The sequence below is a fragment of the Rhodnius prolixus genome, unplaced genomic scaffold (genome assembly GCF_049639745.1).
Source record: "Rhodnius prolixus isolate KJV_2025 unplaced genomic scaffold, Rpr scaffold_7, whole genome shotgun sequence".
NCBI lineage: Eukaryota > Metazoa > Arthropoda > Insecta > Hemiptera > Reduviidae > Rhodnius > Rhodnius prolixus.
In genome coordinates, this window is record NW_027411582.1 from 3,061,243 (window position 1) to 3,078,341 (window position 17,099).

Genomic DNA, 17,099 nt, shown 5'->3' on the forward strand with positions numbered 1-17,099 from the left:
ATAAAATCCAAGACTTAGAGATAGGGAATCGAACCTACTAAACCAACAATACATCTTAGCATTGCGGGTCTAGCCCATAACCGCCTAACATACTTTACTATAAATTTCTCATATTAAACAATTAAATAAAATCCAAGACTTAGAGATAGGGAATCGAACCTACTAAACCAACAATACATCTTAGCTTTGCTGGTCTAGCCCATAACCGCCTAACATACTTTACTATAAATTTCTCATATTAAACAATTAAATAAAATCCAAGACTTAGAGATAGGGAATCGAACCTACTAAACCAACAATACATCTTAGCTTTGCTGGTCTAGCCCATAACCGCCTAACATACTTTACTATAAATTTCTCATATTAAACAATTAAATAAAATCCAAGACTTAGAGATTGGGAATCGAACCTACTAAACCAACAATACATCTTAGCTTTGCTGGTCTAGCCCATAACCGCCTAACATACTTTACTATAAATTTCTCATATTAAACAATTAAATAAAATCCAAGACTTAGAGATAGGGAATCGAACCTACTAAACCAACAATACATCTTAGCTTTGCTGGTCTAGCCCATAACCGCCTAACATACTTTACTATAAATTTCTCATATTAAACAATTAAATAAAATCCAAGACTTAGAGATAGGGAATCGAACCCTCTAAACCAACAATACATCTTAGCATTGCGGGTCTAGCCCATAACCGCCTAACATACTTTACTATAAATTTCTCATACTAAACAATTAAATAAAATCCAAGACTTAGAGATAGGGAATCGAACCTACTAAACCAACAATACATCTTAGCTTTGCTGGTCTAGCCCATAACCGCCTAACATACTTTACTATAAATTTCTCATATTAAACAATTAAATAAAATCCAAGACTTAGAGATAGGGAATCGAACCTACTAAACCAACAATACATCTTAGCTTTGCTGGTCTAGCCCATAACCGCCTAACATACTTTACTATAAATTTCTCATATTAAACAATTAAATAAAATCCAAGACTTAGAGATAGGGAATCGAACCTACTAAACCAACAATACATCATAGCTTTGCTGGTCTAGCCCATAACCGCCTAACATACTTTACTATAAATTTCTCATATTAAACAATTAAATAAAATCCAAGACTTAGAGATAGGGAATCGAACCTACTAAACCAACAATACATCTTAGCTTTGCTGGTCTAGCCCATAACCGCCTAACATACTTTACTATAAATTTCTCATATTAAACAATTAAATAAAATCCAAGACTTAGAGATAGGGAATCGAACCTACTAAACCAACAATACATCTTAGCTTTGCTGGTCTAGCCCATAACCGCCTAACATACTTTACTATAAATTTCTCATATTAAACAATTAAATAAAATCCAAGACTTAGAGATAGGGAATCGAACCTATTAAACCAACAATACATCTTAGCTTTGCTGGTCTAGCCCATAACCGCCTAACATACTTTACTATAAATTTCTCATATTAAACAATTAAATAAAATCCAAGACTTAGAGATAGGGAATCGAACCTACTAAACCAACAATACATCTTAGCTTTGCTGGTCTAGCCCATAACCGCCTAACATACTTTACTATAAATTTCTCATATTAAACAATTAAATAAAATCCAAGACTTAGAGATAGGGAATCGAACCTACTAAACCAACAATACATCTTAGCTTTGCTGGTCTAGCCCATAACCGCCTAACATACTTTACTATAAATTTCTCATATTAAACAATTAAATAAAATCCAAGACTTAGAGATAGGGAATCGAACCTACTAAACCAACAATACATATTAGCATTGCGGGTCTAGCCTATAACCGCCTAACATACTTTACTATAAATTTCTCATATTAAACAATTAAATAAAATCCAAGACTTAGAGATAGGGAATCGAACCTACTAAACCAACAATACATCTTAGCTTTGCTGGTCTAGCCCATAACCGCCTAACATACTTTACTATAAATTTCTCATATTAAACAATTAAATAAAATCCAAGACTTAGAGATAGGGAATCGAACCTACTAAACCAACAATACATCTTAGCTTTGCTGGTCTAGCCCATAACCGCCTAACATACTTTACTATAAATTTCTCATATTAAACAATTAAATAAAATCCAAGACTTAGAGATAGGGAATCGAACCTACTAAACCAACAATACATCTTAGCTTTGCGGGTCTAGCCTATAACCGCCTAACATACTTTACTATAAATTTCTCATATTAAACAATTAAATAAAATCCAAGACTTAGAGATAGGGAATCGAACCTACTAAACCAACAATACATCTTAGCTTTGCTGGTCTAGCCCATAACCGCCTAACATACTTTACTATAAATTTCTCATATTAAACAATTAAATAAAATCCAAGACTTAGAGATAGGGAATCGAACCTACTAAACCAACAATACATCTTAGCTTTGCTGGTCTAGCCCATAACCGCCTAACATACTTTACTATAAATTTCTCATATTAAACAATTAAATAAAATCCAAGACTTAGAGATAGGGAATAGAACCTACTAAACCAACAATACATCTTAGCTTTGCGGGTCTAGCCTATAACCGCCTAACATACTTTACTATAAATTTCTCATATTAAACAATTAAATAAAATCCAAGACTTAGAGATAGGGAATCGAACCTACTAAACCAACAATACATCTTAGCTTTGCTGGTCTAGCCCATAACCGCCTAACATACTTTACTATAAATTTCTCATATTAAACAATTAAATAAAATCCAAGACTTAGAGATAGGGAATCGAACCTACTAAACCAACAATACATCTTAGCTTTGCTGGTCTAGCCCATAACCGCCTAACATACTTTACTATAAATTTCTCATATTAAACAATTAAATAAAATCCAAGACTTAGAGATAGGGAATCGAACCTACTAAACCAACAATACATCTTAGCTTTGCTGGTCTAGCCCATAACCGCCTGACATACTTTACTATAAATTTCTCATATTAAACAATTAAATAAAATCCAAGACTTAGAGATAGGGAATCGAACCTACTAAACCAACAATACATCTTAGCTTTGCTGGTCTAGCCCATAACCGCCTAACATACTTTACTATAAATTTCTCATATTAAACAATTAAATAAAATCCAAGACTTAGAGATAGGGAATCGAACCTACTAAACCAACAATACATCATAGCTTTGCTGGTCTAGCCCATAACCGCCTAACATACTTTACTATAAATTTCTCATATTAAACAATTAAATAAAATCCAAGACTTAGAGATAGGGAATCGAACCTACTAAACCAACAATACATCTTAGCTTTGCTGGTCTAGCCCATAACCGCCTAACATACTTTACTATAAATTTCTCATATTAAACAATTAAATAAAATCCAAGACTTAGAGATAGGGAATCGAACCTACTAAACCAACAATACATCTTAGCTTTGCTGGTCTAGCCCATAACCGCCTAACATACTTTACTATAAATTTCTCATATTAAACAATTAAATAAAATCCAAGACTTAGAGATAGGGAATCGAACCTACTAAACCAACAATACATCTTAGCTTTGCTGGTCTAGCCCATAACCGCCTAACATACTTTACTATAAATTTCTCATATTAAACATGAAATAAAATCCAAGATATAGAACATGGGAATCAAACCCACTAAACCAACAATACATCTTAGCATTGCGGGTCTGGTATGAGCGAGATCTGGTATTACGGGAATGTAAGGAGGATTTAAACTTAAAGAATTGAAAAATATAGGAAGGCCTTTGAGACTGGATGACTTGAAAAAGGAATGAAGCCAAAAAATATTGGCGGCGACAGACAGGAAAAAGCCACTTCAACTTATCATAGCAGTGTGAAATGCGAGAGTCTTTGGGAAATGCTGAAAATAAATCTTATAAAGCAGTTCATGGAGGCGCTTGAGAGCTTAGCTTCAATATCACCAGAAATACCACCATACACTAAATAGTCGAAATGGGGGAAAACAAGAGAGGAAACTAGGAGTTGCCGGGGTCTTAATTGGGGAAAAAGGTGACGGGAACTATTAAACTGCTTTAGGATATGGATGGAACGACGAGAGATTTGGGAAACATGGTTTTTCCAGGATAGGTTTTGATCAAAAGTGATACCAAGGTTTTTCACAGAGGAACAACATTTTATTGGGATATTATAGAGGAAAAGATTAGGAAGAGGAGCCAATGATTTAAGGAGTGGGTTGGTGCCAATAACAGTTGCTTTGGACTTTGGAATTTATTGTCTTCCCTAAAATTTAACCTTAATCATGTTTTAAGAGGGTGTCAAAGGAAAGTGTTCAAAATCTATTTGTGGCGTGTAATTAGTTAAAAGAAAATTTAGGGAAGCTGTTTTTGAGAAAAATCGTGGAAAGCGGGAAAAACCAGTTTATAAGAGATGATTTTTGATTTGTTGATTACGACCAAAATCTTAAATTTGTCGAATTTTTCTATACACAGGAAACCAGAAACTGATATTTCTTGCGCAAACGCAAAATAATTGGAAAATCTGTTCCGGTTTTTTTCTGTTTTGCTTCCGGACTGAGAGTATGTAAACGGAGCATCGCCAATTGGTTCTAAAATAACATTGCAGTGTAAAATGCAATGGGTCGTACGATTCATGTGCAATTACGAAAAGTTAAATAACATATGTCCACAAAATTTCTTCTTTGAAGAAATATTCCTCAGCGGAAGTTATCTCTTAACGGAAGACGATACCTCAGCGTAATGTATGGGTTCTTACAAAACAGGAAGTGTTAGTTACTCTGAGAATTATAGTCACACGAATGTTCACATAAAGATTTTTCAATAACTGTTTTAGGAAAAAAAGAAATAAATCAAGTTGGCACTGGCAGAGGTAGGATTACAACGGGGAGACATCTGGCGGGAGCAATGTGGAATCAGCTGAGCGGCGGGGAAACGTGTTCCCCTACTCCAGGCCACACTTTCCACTGAATACTTCTTTTTCCATTTTCCTTCTGCTTTCCCCCCTCCATTTACCAACCCATTTCCCCGAGGCAGCCAGCTCCTTGGACACTCTAGGCTTAGCACTCTAGTTTTAAGTGCTCCGTATTAATAATAGAGCGCTTATCTGCTTCTTATGCAGCTTCTGATCAAGCATGAACGTTTAAATTCCCTACTTAATCTTCCGCTGGGCAGAAATGCTGGATAAAATATGAAAAATCTGGTGACGTCATTTAAAGGACTTTTCACGTAACTTCTATTTTTAAAGTTCTAACTCATGAATATTTATATAAACTTGGAATTATTAAGTTACAACTTAATACTTACTAACATTATTCAGTTCGTAAAAAACGTATATTATACTAAAATTTATCATTAAAATTTAATCTAATCCAAAATTTGTGTCATACACGATTTTAGCTATATATTTAATCTCAGAATATACAGGGTGTTCTGGTGTTCATTTTAAAGACGGCACAAATGCATTTCATGCTTAAACGGGTTGATCTGAGCCAAAAAAAATGGTAGAGGAAAAATTTGTTGCCCGTCAACTCTAGTTTCAGAATATGTAACTTGATTTTAGATTTCTGTCCGCATACGCGGCAGACGCGCGACCAAAAGTGAGGGTTTGCAGTTGACCCCCATTTTCATATACACAGTTTTGAAGAGTACAAAAAGTTATGAAAGAAACCGGAAACCGCAATTCGATATCTTCAAAATTGAAGGTGCTAGGCTATTTCAAAATCTGGGTATTTATTAATCATATTTCAATTGTTTAACTTGTTATCAAAGAGAAAGAAGAGCACGCGATAGGTCATTTTTATGTATTCTTTCATCCCCTTTCTACTGAAAATATTGCCAAGGCAGTAAAGCTAGTATTTTTCTTGATATCGGGAAATAAGACGTTTTCTGAGTGATTTTTCTCAAAGAAAAATCAAATGTTAATAGCTTTAGATGTTCTCAAGCATACAAAGAATGGCTAAAAATTAATTTTACATCTGTTACAAACAAGAAGGTTTAAGAAGGATTTGGTAATTTTGGGAGAGTTGCGTTTAATTACCAAAAAAATTGGAAACCTCCTGCCACATATTTAAGTGATCAATATCTTTCATGTAAAGGATCAAAACTTATTCCTTAACTTATCAAATAATGCACTTTACTCAACTTGTGAAGCATGTACTGTGCCTTCAAAGGCGCCTCCTCTGGCTCGCAAGCCAGGTTAGCCAGGAGGTTATCAATTGCTTTCTGTCATCTACATTTATACGCTACAGTATAACTTATGGAAACAGTGGAAAGCCAAAGCATATTTCACCCTTAAGAGATTTAGAGGGAAGGGATGGGGTTTGGGAATTGGATTCCCCTCGCGGAGGAGTGCCGGGTTCTGCTGACCCTTCGATTTTTCTCTTCCTAGGAGCTTCTTACAGCTTACTGTCCGGTGATGTACCAAGAGGACACTGTCCGGAGGCCCGGGCAGTGCACTGAAACAAGCTCTGGGCGCCAATAAACCTCAGACGTTGACGAGCCTTAAGTCATTAAAAAAGACAAAAAAAAAAAAGATTTAGAGAATCCCTAAATCCTGTATCCCTACTTGAGTTTAGAGGGCTATCCGCTTACACCACCCTCCAACATTCTACGAACAAATAACTGAAGTGAAAGCCACAATAGAGCACTTTTTAAATTGCCAGAGATTTGTCTTTCTTAATATTAAATATCTTACACTCAAACCCAGGAATAAGAACCCCCCCTGCGAACCCTCAGGATTAGGGAGGATCAGTTGTCCCTGTTTCCTGTTCTCATCCATTACAAAGAAGACAAAACTCTTTCCACGCCTTTATTGTCCAGTGTCAAACTGTAGGGGATAAGCAACAGGTGTCCTCTGGACAGAACTTATTTCCGCCGGCAGAACTCCTCCAACTACTTGTTAGTGTTTTCCGCCCAGCACATCTGATGTGATAATTATTGTTTTTATTGTGTTATTATGTTAATTATTGTGCGAGTGAAAGTTATTTATTGTTATTACCACAATAACATTGGTATAGGTTGCGGATTGCAAGGTTATTTTACATGATAATAATTTGTTATTTCAAATTGGTCTAATTTTTTAAATACTTCTGGACCAATTAAAATGTATGCTTTTTTTTTGGCAATTATGTCTCATAAAGTTGGTGGACCATTTAAATTCACCATATAACAGTAGTTATACATGATTTTACCCCTGGGAAGCTGCAATTTAGTGCGGGGGACACAGAATCATTTTGAAATTTAGAGGAGGCCAAAAGTAGTCACAGTGTTTACAACAGGTGCTTTTGTGCAATTATATTTTGATGTTATTTAAGATTACCTACTACTTTGATGTAAAAGTATCTTTTTTTCATGTTATTTGTTCCCATTATTATTGGGACAATTAGCTTATTTATCATTATTTTTAAACGCTTTAAGATGGCTAAAACTTGGCAACATCTTGCGATTCAACCTCATCGTCAGTACCATTGTGCTCCTCATTTATTTTGTTCCTTTGAATTCCTTATTGTTGGCTTCCCTTAAACACTGCATTGCCAATCTGAAGTCAATTTGATTCCAAAAAAAATAGGAATAGTCTCTGTTTCCCCACATCTCCATAGCTATCCCAAAATGCTCTTAGATATGCTATCCCCACTCTCTCACCATTCGATAGTCACCAGCTGAAGAACATGGAATTCTTAGTTTCTTTTTTGCAGAATAGTTTACTTGAATCATAAGAGTCATTTTGACTCCAGATTGGCATTACACGTAAATATATATCGAGGTCGTTTCGACTCCTGATTGACACAATATAAATAGATTTTCCGTTATTAACTTCGACTCCAGATTATTGCCTAAATGCTTATTTGATAAATTTGACATAATTTTCATAGAAAGTATCAAGGCACAAAAAAAAAGCCTCTTTCTAGAATTGATTTTCTGCCCGAATTGGGCAGCGAATTGGGTAATTTCCTGATCAGCGTCAACAGCGCACAGTAATTTGAAAAAATAGTGAATGTATACCTAAGGGAAGGGATTAGCTATACGGTTAGCGTACTGGACTCTCACGCAGAGGTCCCGGGTTCGAATCCAGCTGCTAACCCTTAGATTTTCTCTTCCTAGGAGCTTCTTACAGATAACACTGTCCGGTGATGTTACAGTGTTGTCTGTAACGAGAGAATACTGCCTCCGGAGGCCCGGCAGTGCACTGGAAAAAGCTCCGGGCGCCAATAACCTTAGACGTTAGCGCGCCTTAAATCATTAAAAATATAACAAAAAATAGTGAATGTAATTTAAAAAAAATGAAAAAGTCCCTGATCAGAAGGCAGTCCAGCCAGGATTCTAGAAAATACTGAAATTACTGCGATCCTAAGTTGAAGTTAAGTCCTTCTGCGTGAAATGTTCTGGACAGCGCCAAAAATTTTTTTTTCGATCTTAATTCCTATTCTTTCTCATCCTTTGATGCAAATCTTATAATTAAAATTGAAATCAATATAATAAAAAAAGATAAAAATAAATTATGGAGTCAATATGGAGACTTCACACTGGCAATAACTGACTAAGTTCGAGCATTGGCAATGCAGTGTTAAAGATTTCAGTTGACAGTCTTACCAACTGTGTTGTGTTAGTAAAAATTTATATATCGCTAAAAAAAAAATTTCCCGATTTCCAAAGAAGTGAAAATTGGGCTTTGTTTTCACTCCAGATTTTCCTAAATGCTACGAATTAATCGTAAATATATACGGCAACAATGGAGGGTGGAGTAACCCGCCACAGAACTGCTCCCCGTTATCTACGCTGTGTAGTTCACACAACAAGAACCGCACGATGTTCGGCATGCAGTCGACCTTGCACTGCACGTTCCTGTTACTTCTTAGATCATGCTCTGAAACCGTGAACTTGGAGTTTTTACCGCTACATTCTATCTTTATTTCATTTTTTCTTGCCTCCCTTGAATTTTATTCGTTACGTTACACCTACCACTCTTAAGCATTACAAAATGAAATTTGTTTCCCTAAAATTTGTACTGTTATTACAAATTCAATGAATTTAAATTATTATTGGGGAGCATCGAATTGAATTCTTGATTGAATGTGGGGGGGGGGCTAAATCAGTGTTCAAGGTTGAATGAGTCAAATTGTTTACGGAATTCAGAATTCTTAATATTCAGGAGTTTACTTATATTGTCCGTAACAAATTTCTAATTTTTGGGGCTACTAAAGTTATTACAATTGGTTGGTTGTTTGTAACTAAAAAAAAAGTAAAATCAAACTAGATTAAACGCCTACCGGAAACCAACTCGAAATCACATCACATCCATGAAACAAAAAAAAACCCGCTCATTTCGGCTGTATTTTGTTAGACCCTCCAGTGATTTTGGACAGTAGATAATTAAGTCTACTAAAACAGGAAACAGGAAATAACCTGAAAAAAGTATGTAGCCATCTTCCAGTTATTGATTTCCGGTACAAATCAATAACTTGGACGGGCTTATAGAGTAGAAGAATCTATAAGATGTACTTCGAGTTCTACTGCAACAGATTTAAATATTTCTATCGATACCATTCATCGATTTCCATTTCTTACATTACGAAATACTTCATGACGTTCTTTGGCAATTTCTGTGGCCCCCTCGCCCCTCAGAATTCCTGAATGGTCTACTGTAAATTATCCTGTGGCTCCTTTTTGGGCGTTGAGGAATCACTCAAACCCTCCACACTTTTAGTGTATACGTACCCTAAAACCTTAACTAAGTTTTGAACTAAATACTGGGAATCAATGAACATATTTGAGGTTAGCGTTATTAAAAAATCAGGAATTGTACACTCTCTGTTCACGGATCCTGATATAGTAAAAGTAATAAAGCTTGGTAGACTGCTGCGATGGGCAGGACACATAGCTAGGGAATGAGTGAAGACGAGATTCCTAAGAAAGTGCTGGAAGGAAACATGTAAGGATTTAGGAGCTACGCTGGGAGGATGCTGTGGCAAAGGATGCTGCATCTATGTTAGGATTTCGAAACTGGAGGTCGGTTGCGCAGGAAAGAGACGTCTTGAGAAGGCCCAAGGTTCTGCATGAATTGTAGCGCTAGTTAAGAAGAAGTTATCCATCTTATTAATTGATTTGGAATTTTCACCCCGGAGATTTTCTCGTTTAAGGTCTCTTGAGCCGGAAAAGGTATTTTCTTAGAAAATGATCAGAGTGCAGGAACACAGTAACTAAAAAAAAACTTAATATTACTGCAACAGAAAAATATCGACCTGACTGCAACCTAGCGGCCAAAATTCCGCAACTTTACTGAGAGAATTATTTCCTTTTTTTGAGATTTTCTTTAAACTTCCTGTTCCTGTGGCGGCACCAGAGTGTTCGTCTTCAATTTTCTCCCGGACAATATTCGATAAAAGAGACTCATGAAGGAGGCTGAGGCAATTCTTCTATCTCTAAAGTGCTATTCCAGTATAATGTGCAACTCTGCGTGTTTTTATATTAAAAAAGACAGGTTAAATGTCTTTGATTAAATTCCGAGTTTAAAGAAAATCCCAAATCTACCGGAAGTACCACCATGGGTTTTTCACGTTTCTGGAAAATTTCTTCTTTATTTTTCCCAAATTTCTGAAAGAGGAAGTGGTAATTAGTAGTCGCTCTAGTTAATTATTGCTTATCCAATTGGTACTCCTAATTAGCGAATAATTAATTAGATTATTGATTGGTCCATATCTTTCAATTATCTGCAGAGAATGAAACACAATAGCAGAATATTTGCATAGACGGAAATGTATTCAAAAAACAAAATCTGGAAGAGAAAGTGCCAGGGGATACCAAAGTTATGACATCACCACTACGTAAACAAACTTGAGCTATATGTGTTGACCGTGAGTTATTTTATTGGTGGCATTCCATTGGTCTGTCTGTTGATTATAAAAGTTTGCTCTTGTTTAATTGGTAGAAACAAGGATTGGGTCGGCTGGTTGTTTACAAAAAAGTAAGCAAGGGGCGTAGTTGTGCCTGAGGTAATGTTTACAACCTATTTTCCAGGCGGGCTTTAAGTCCAACTAACAATTAGGTGTTGTGGACAGAGGCTACTAGCAAACATACTTTACTATAAATTTCTCATATTAAACAATTAAATGTAATTCAAGGTCTAGAAACCGGGAATCGAACCCACTAAACCAACAATACATCTTAGCTTGCCGGGTCTAGCCTATAACCTCCTAACATACTTTACTATAAATTTCTCATATTAACCATTAAATAAAATCCAAGGCCTGGAGATAGGGAATCGAACCCACTAAACCAACAATACATCGTAGCATTGCGGGTCTAGTCTCTTAACCGCTCGGCTAACCGTGGCACCTTAATGTTTACAACTTTATCTGTGCCTTAATTTGGAATTTTCTAACGTTAGATAATGGGTGGCATGACGTAATCAGCAGGATATGCGGGAACGGATGCTGTTTTCACTAAAAGCTATGTCGCATCATCTTCGTCAATTTTATCTGTCCGAATCAGCGCTCAGGATTTCATCATATTACCGATTTCTAGTATGTATTCGCGACTTTTCGGTAGGTGGTAGAAAAGTAACTTGTATCATAGGAGAAGGTTAGAGGAAGTCTTGAAAGTGACCTGAGAAGCCTCATTTTCTCAATAAAAGTTCCCAAATGAAAATTATAAATTATACGTTTGTATGTACTCAACATCTGTTGTACTTGAGGACTCAAGAAATCGTGAAAAACTAGAAAATAGGTCCCGAAGAAAACCCATTTCTTATTTAAGGGATTCCTTTAGTTAACTAAGCCCGAAAAAACTGGTAGTAAGTAGTTTGGAACAACCGATTCATTAATCACAGCTAAGAAAATTAAAATTTATTTCCTGAAGATTATTTCAAGCATGCCTTTCAGCTTTGGCCCAAGTACATGGAACTAAAACAAACCTGGAATTTCTAAGTACCAGAGCTTGAACTTTGTCAATCAAGTCACGTACTAGGACTTCATAAAGTTAGGGGGATAAACTTATTGAAGATTATTCGATAAAATTGGGCTAATCAAATTAGTTAGATATTACATTTTCATTAGTGGTTAGTTTCCGCTGTCTTTGCCACGAACTTACCGTTGAATAATTTAATTAAGATCTGTAATAATAATAATAATAGCGCCGAAAGAGGGCGACACTAGCTTTGTGGGTAGCGCGGAGAACGGTGGGTTCGAATCCAGCTGCTGGTCCCCTTAGATTTTCTCTTCCTAGGAAGTTTCTTACAGATGGAGTGAACACTGTCCGGAGACCTGAAATGAAGTTTCCATGTGCATAATTGGTTTGAGGAACCGATCAGCACAAATCGGGGCGGTGGTAGGTGAAAATTAAGGTTAGATGCAGTGTGGTTAGAGCTCGGAAAATGAAGAAAATTGTTTACGAAAATAGATTCACTTCTGCTTCTTCCCCTCTCCCCCGCATCCGCTGGTATAGCTCCCTTTTATTGGCTTGTTGATGCCTCAAACCACAATGTGACGTTTTGGTGAGGTCACGTTAAAAAAAAAAAACATGGTTGTGTACAACAACCTTTACGTAAAATATTATAGTCCAGAAATAGTTCTAACTATTAATAATGAAGTACCTAACTCCAGTCATAAATATTACACTAGTAGGAGTGAGGGGTGGAGTTTGCCGCCAAACACTGGCACCAATCCCAGAACTCTGCCGCCGCGCCAAGTGTGTTCCGGTTAGCGCCAAAAATAAAAAAAACGACCAAAACATAGTCACAATAACATCTCTCGCCAAGTCTGCCAGCCGGTATAGTTGGGTTAGGTTAGGCTGAACTTTCAATGGATTCCTCTAGGGGTTTTATACACTAGTAGAAACGATAAAAACTAGTGACGTCATGTCTGCCCCAGTGCTGCCACAAAAATCATAAATCTTTTCTTTCTTTTTGCGCGCTCTTTGACAGCCACTGAGCGGCTGGAAAAAATCCCGCCAGACTGGAGTCTTTCAGTCTCAGTCTGCGTCTACGTCATTATTCAGTATCGATCTTTTTTTTTTTCCATTCGCTTTTCACTTTTCCTTCTTTTTACAGTGTCTTACAATAACCATGCAGGATACTAATTTAGTTGAACTCTTCGTTACTTAGGAAAAGCATTGCAACAGTGCAGATTTTTTGATTTAACGATTTCACGGCCATTTTGTAAGTAAAGTAATGCCTATTTTTCCAGGCGGTCTTTACGCCCAGAGCTACCAAATTAGGTGACATGAACGAAGGCGACTAGCAAACCTACTTTACTATAAATTTGTCATATTAAACATTAAATAAAATCCAAGACCTAGACCAAGGGAATCGAACCCACTAAACCAACAATACATCTTAGCTTTGCGGGTCTAGCCTATAACCGCCAAACATACTTTACTATAAATTTCTCATATTAACCATTAAATAAAATCCAAGACTTAGAAATAGGGATTTGAACCCACTAAACCAACAATACATCTTAGCATTGCGGGTCTAGCCTATAATCGCCTAACATACTTTACTATAAATTTCTCATATTAACCATTAAATAAAATACAAGACCTAGACCAAGGGAATCGAACCCACTAAACCAACAATACATCTTAGCTTTGCGGGTCTAGTATCTTTACCACTCGGCTACTGTGGCGCCTACCTCACAGCAATTTTGAATTCATTTAAATAAATCAAATCTTACAGTTAGAAAATTAAAAGCAAATAGCTTCAAATAGGTCTTTGGCACGCCATGTTTTGTGCATGGATGAACCACTTTTAAGGCTGTTTGACGACTTAAACATTTATTAATTTATTTCTTTTAAACTGTCCATTTTAACAGAAAATCTTTTAACAGCAGGATTTCACTTTATTCAACCAGTTTTTTGTTGTTTTAAATAATTTAATTACAAAATAGGTCGATTCTGTACAATTTACAAAAAACAAAACAAACAAAGTGGGATATAACAAGTACAGAGCTGAGCGAACGTAGTCCGTTAGTCCATTCTCTGATTGAGTCTAAACTTGGAGGTGATTTTGTCCTAGTTCTGGATCTACCAGTGAGCGAGCAGTGGGGCGGCAAAGTGAGCAGTCGGGAGCAGGTGGGTGGTGGCGAGTACGGGGGTGGCATGAGCAACAGTCACGTGGCTGTAAGCCAGAGGGGAGACGGCAGCCAGGACAGCACCACGTTTCCACCTTCCATGGCCGGCATTGTGGTTCCATTGGTTCCATTGTGGGGCGGCCGGGGCACCGTTCCATTGGTTCCATTGTGGGCCGGCTGGAGCACCAAATCCACCGGTCAAGCTGAAGTGTTTAGCCTTTTCAGCGGCAACTTCGGCTGTGTCATGTACGGGAAGTGGAGCTCCGTTACGGTCGTAGCCTGGAGGCAGAGCGAGAGGTCCGTACCACTTCTTTGCGGGTTCGTTGTATTGTGGTTGGTTCCACTGGTTTGGCTGTTGATTCCATTGGTTTGGTTGTTGATTCCAGTTACTGAAAAAAAAATCAGTCACTTTTTATAAACAAGAATAGAACTATGCTACAATAACTCAATGAAACAATAATTCGGAAGGAGGACAAGCAATACTGTCAAGGAACAAGAAGTGGGCGCTCTCATGAAATCTGTTTGGACAAACGGATTTCAGATATTAAGTCTCAAAAGAAGAAGAAGTAGATTAAGCAAGTTGTTCAGGAGGTTTTGGTCAACTTTTCCAGTATCCACACTTGTCAACACGAACAATCCTCTTAATTGGGCTTAGCCTACCCACAGACAATCTCTAGCTTTACAGGAACTTTGACATTTCTCAAGAAGAACGAAGTGCTCTTTGGGAGTACTAACAAAACAGTCTTGTTTGGCATTTAGGATTTAAAGGCAAATCACCAAATCCACGCTTATATGACCTGGAACCCCATTTACTGGATAGAGAACTGATCACTCCAGAAGGGGTAGCAAGACCAGGAAGAACCCTTACATAGTAATCACTGGAAGAGATCTGAGCCTAGAGTTGATCTCCTTTTGGTCCATTGTGGACTTGAAAGAATTGATCCTAGTTCACAGATTTTGTGGGACTCCAATAAATATGATGATTACGATGCCATCATTTTAACTGGATAGTTACCAGGTTTGAAGGAGGAATTAACCTCTCCCCCAGATGTTCCTAATTACAAGGAGTACTTGTTCAATCTTAGCTGCCCCCCCATTAAGAAGGGCTAAATAGAAATCTAGAAAGGTCACAAGGCCCTTTTTAATGACCCGGCCTAAAAAAAAAAAACGAAGAATGAATCAATATTTTCTTCCCATTTCTGTGGACCCGGACATGACGTCATTGAATGGGATTGAATCGTTTAATCATTACGCAGAATTCACTTTGAGCAAGTTCATTTCCCCCCTCCCCCAACTCCATTTTTATTTTACTCACTGTGGTTGTTGTTGTTGCAAAGATTGCTCGCGAGATAGCGCAGCATAGTGAGCAGCTTTAGCGGCAGCTACTTCCGGTGTGTCCTGTACTGGAGCAGCTGGATTCCAGTGTTGGCCATAGGCCACACTGATAACACCTAGTAAAACCTAAACATAACCAAACAAAAAAAAAACTTAATGAGTACACTCACACGACTTAATTACATTTTCTAGAAACATGGTATTTATACTAAAAAGCGGATCAATATTGTACATTTCACTTTAGAGAGAGAGACCGTATTCGAAAAAGATCGCTAAAAACTACTCATTTCCGGTCAGTTGGACAAGAACGCAATACTTCCTCTGACGTCACTATATATGTATTAAGAGGAAGTTAAAAAAATGTTCCAACGTAGTTCTTCAATTAGGACATTTTTTTAACAGCTCACCTTTTAACTGGTTACCGTAGTTACCTAATAGAACCATTTATTACATCAACGTAGAACTTAAGTGGGAGGTTGTTAACAAACCCGCCCCAAGAAAAAATTTTCATGGAAATGTGTTCGCAAAATCAGTGCGGTAAATTTTGAAGAAAATTCTTTGAGCTGATATCCTGATATAAATATATTTTTTAAGTGTGAATAATCAACTACGTAAAGAGGTATTTCTGGTAAAAAAATTTTGAGCTCCTATAAAATGAGTTGATTTTCTGAAGTAACGGCTGAAAAAAAGAACTGTTTCTCAAATTTTTGGAGAGAGAGAGAAAAATAAAAAGATGTAAGAGAAATAAAGAAAAGAAATCTAGGAAGATTACATACCAGAACCTTCATACTGGACCTCCTTGTTATTGGGGACTAAGCAAGGACTGTTGTGCCAATCGAATGCTGCCGGCTGATGTATATATAGCCAATCACCTACCGGGTAATAGCCGAACATGTGACCATGACTAGTCCATCTTACCCCGCCACACCCCTCCACCATGGCTTTACTTCCCCTTCAGTTTCTAGCCCAAGTGCAGCTGTAAATCACATGGGGAGGGGGCAACTCAGGTGCAACCTCGCTTTCTATTACATGGTTTCGATAATTCTTTGCTTGCAAAAATCGATTGTTTTCTTATTAATTAAGAGGAAGTAATAATATTACGATCGTATCCAATTATCGATCTTACATTTCCACCGGAAGTACCCTCGTATTGAACTCCCCCCCCCCTGGGTACAAAGAAAAAGAAGTGGTTTTTTCCCCAAGCATAACTAGTACAAGGAAAAAAAATTTGCCGGAAGTCTCACAATAGGATGGAAAAATAAATGCCAGTTTTCAGTCATTGATACATTTATTCTGCCGCAGCTTTCGACCCCCTAGGGACTAGGACAGGGATGGCGAACCTTTTTGAGACGTGGGTCAAATTTTGTTCATTTTTTTTTTTAGTACTAGCTCTTGGGTCACTAATGCCCCATTTGCACAAGAGTTAAGTTTAAAAATTTTAAACTGAATATTTTCAAAACTAAAATTCAGTTGGTTTAACGGGACGCAACAAGTGGCTATGGAAGTCTCTTTTTACAGAACATAACTGAACAAAACCTGAACAAAAGTGTGTTTTATCTGAAGAAAAATCTAAATATGGTCATTTGATTTGGGTTGTCGATTGTTATTTATAACAAACAAAATATGAGTAAAATTATAATTTTATTTGATATTCTGTAAACACTTTAGCTTTATTTCAAATACTACAAAAGCATATTT

At 36.9% G+C, this 17,099-nt stretch overlaps 1 protein-coding gene across 1 annotated transcript; it reads right to left on the minus strand.

The window, feature by feature from the left end:
* Positions 1–13,814: 13,814 nt before the first annotated feature.
* LOC141446738 (uncharacterized) lies at positions 13,815–16,336 on the minus strand. Its single transcript, XM_074113455.1, has 3 exons — positions 16,178–16,336; positions 15,382–15,527; positions 13,815–14,455 (listed from the first exon to the last, which is right to left on the minus strand). Exons 1-3 carry the CDS (start codon positions 16,187–16,189, stop codon positions 14,020–14,022), a joined length of 594 nt encoding a protein of 197 aa, XP_073969556.1. The 5' UTR covers positions 16,190–16,336; the 3' UTR covers positions 13,815–14,019.
* Positions 16,337–17,099: the final 763 nt, after the last annotated feature.

Excerpts from the sequence above, each read along its gene's own strand:
- LOC141446738 (XM_074113455.1), bottom strand. Across the intron at positions 14,456-15,381 it reads TTGCAACAACAACAACCACA|TAACTGGAATCAACAACCAA; the intron begins GTGAGTAAAATA and ends TTTTTTTTTCAG.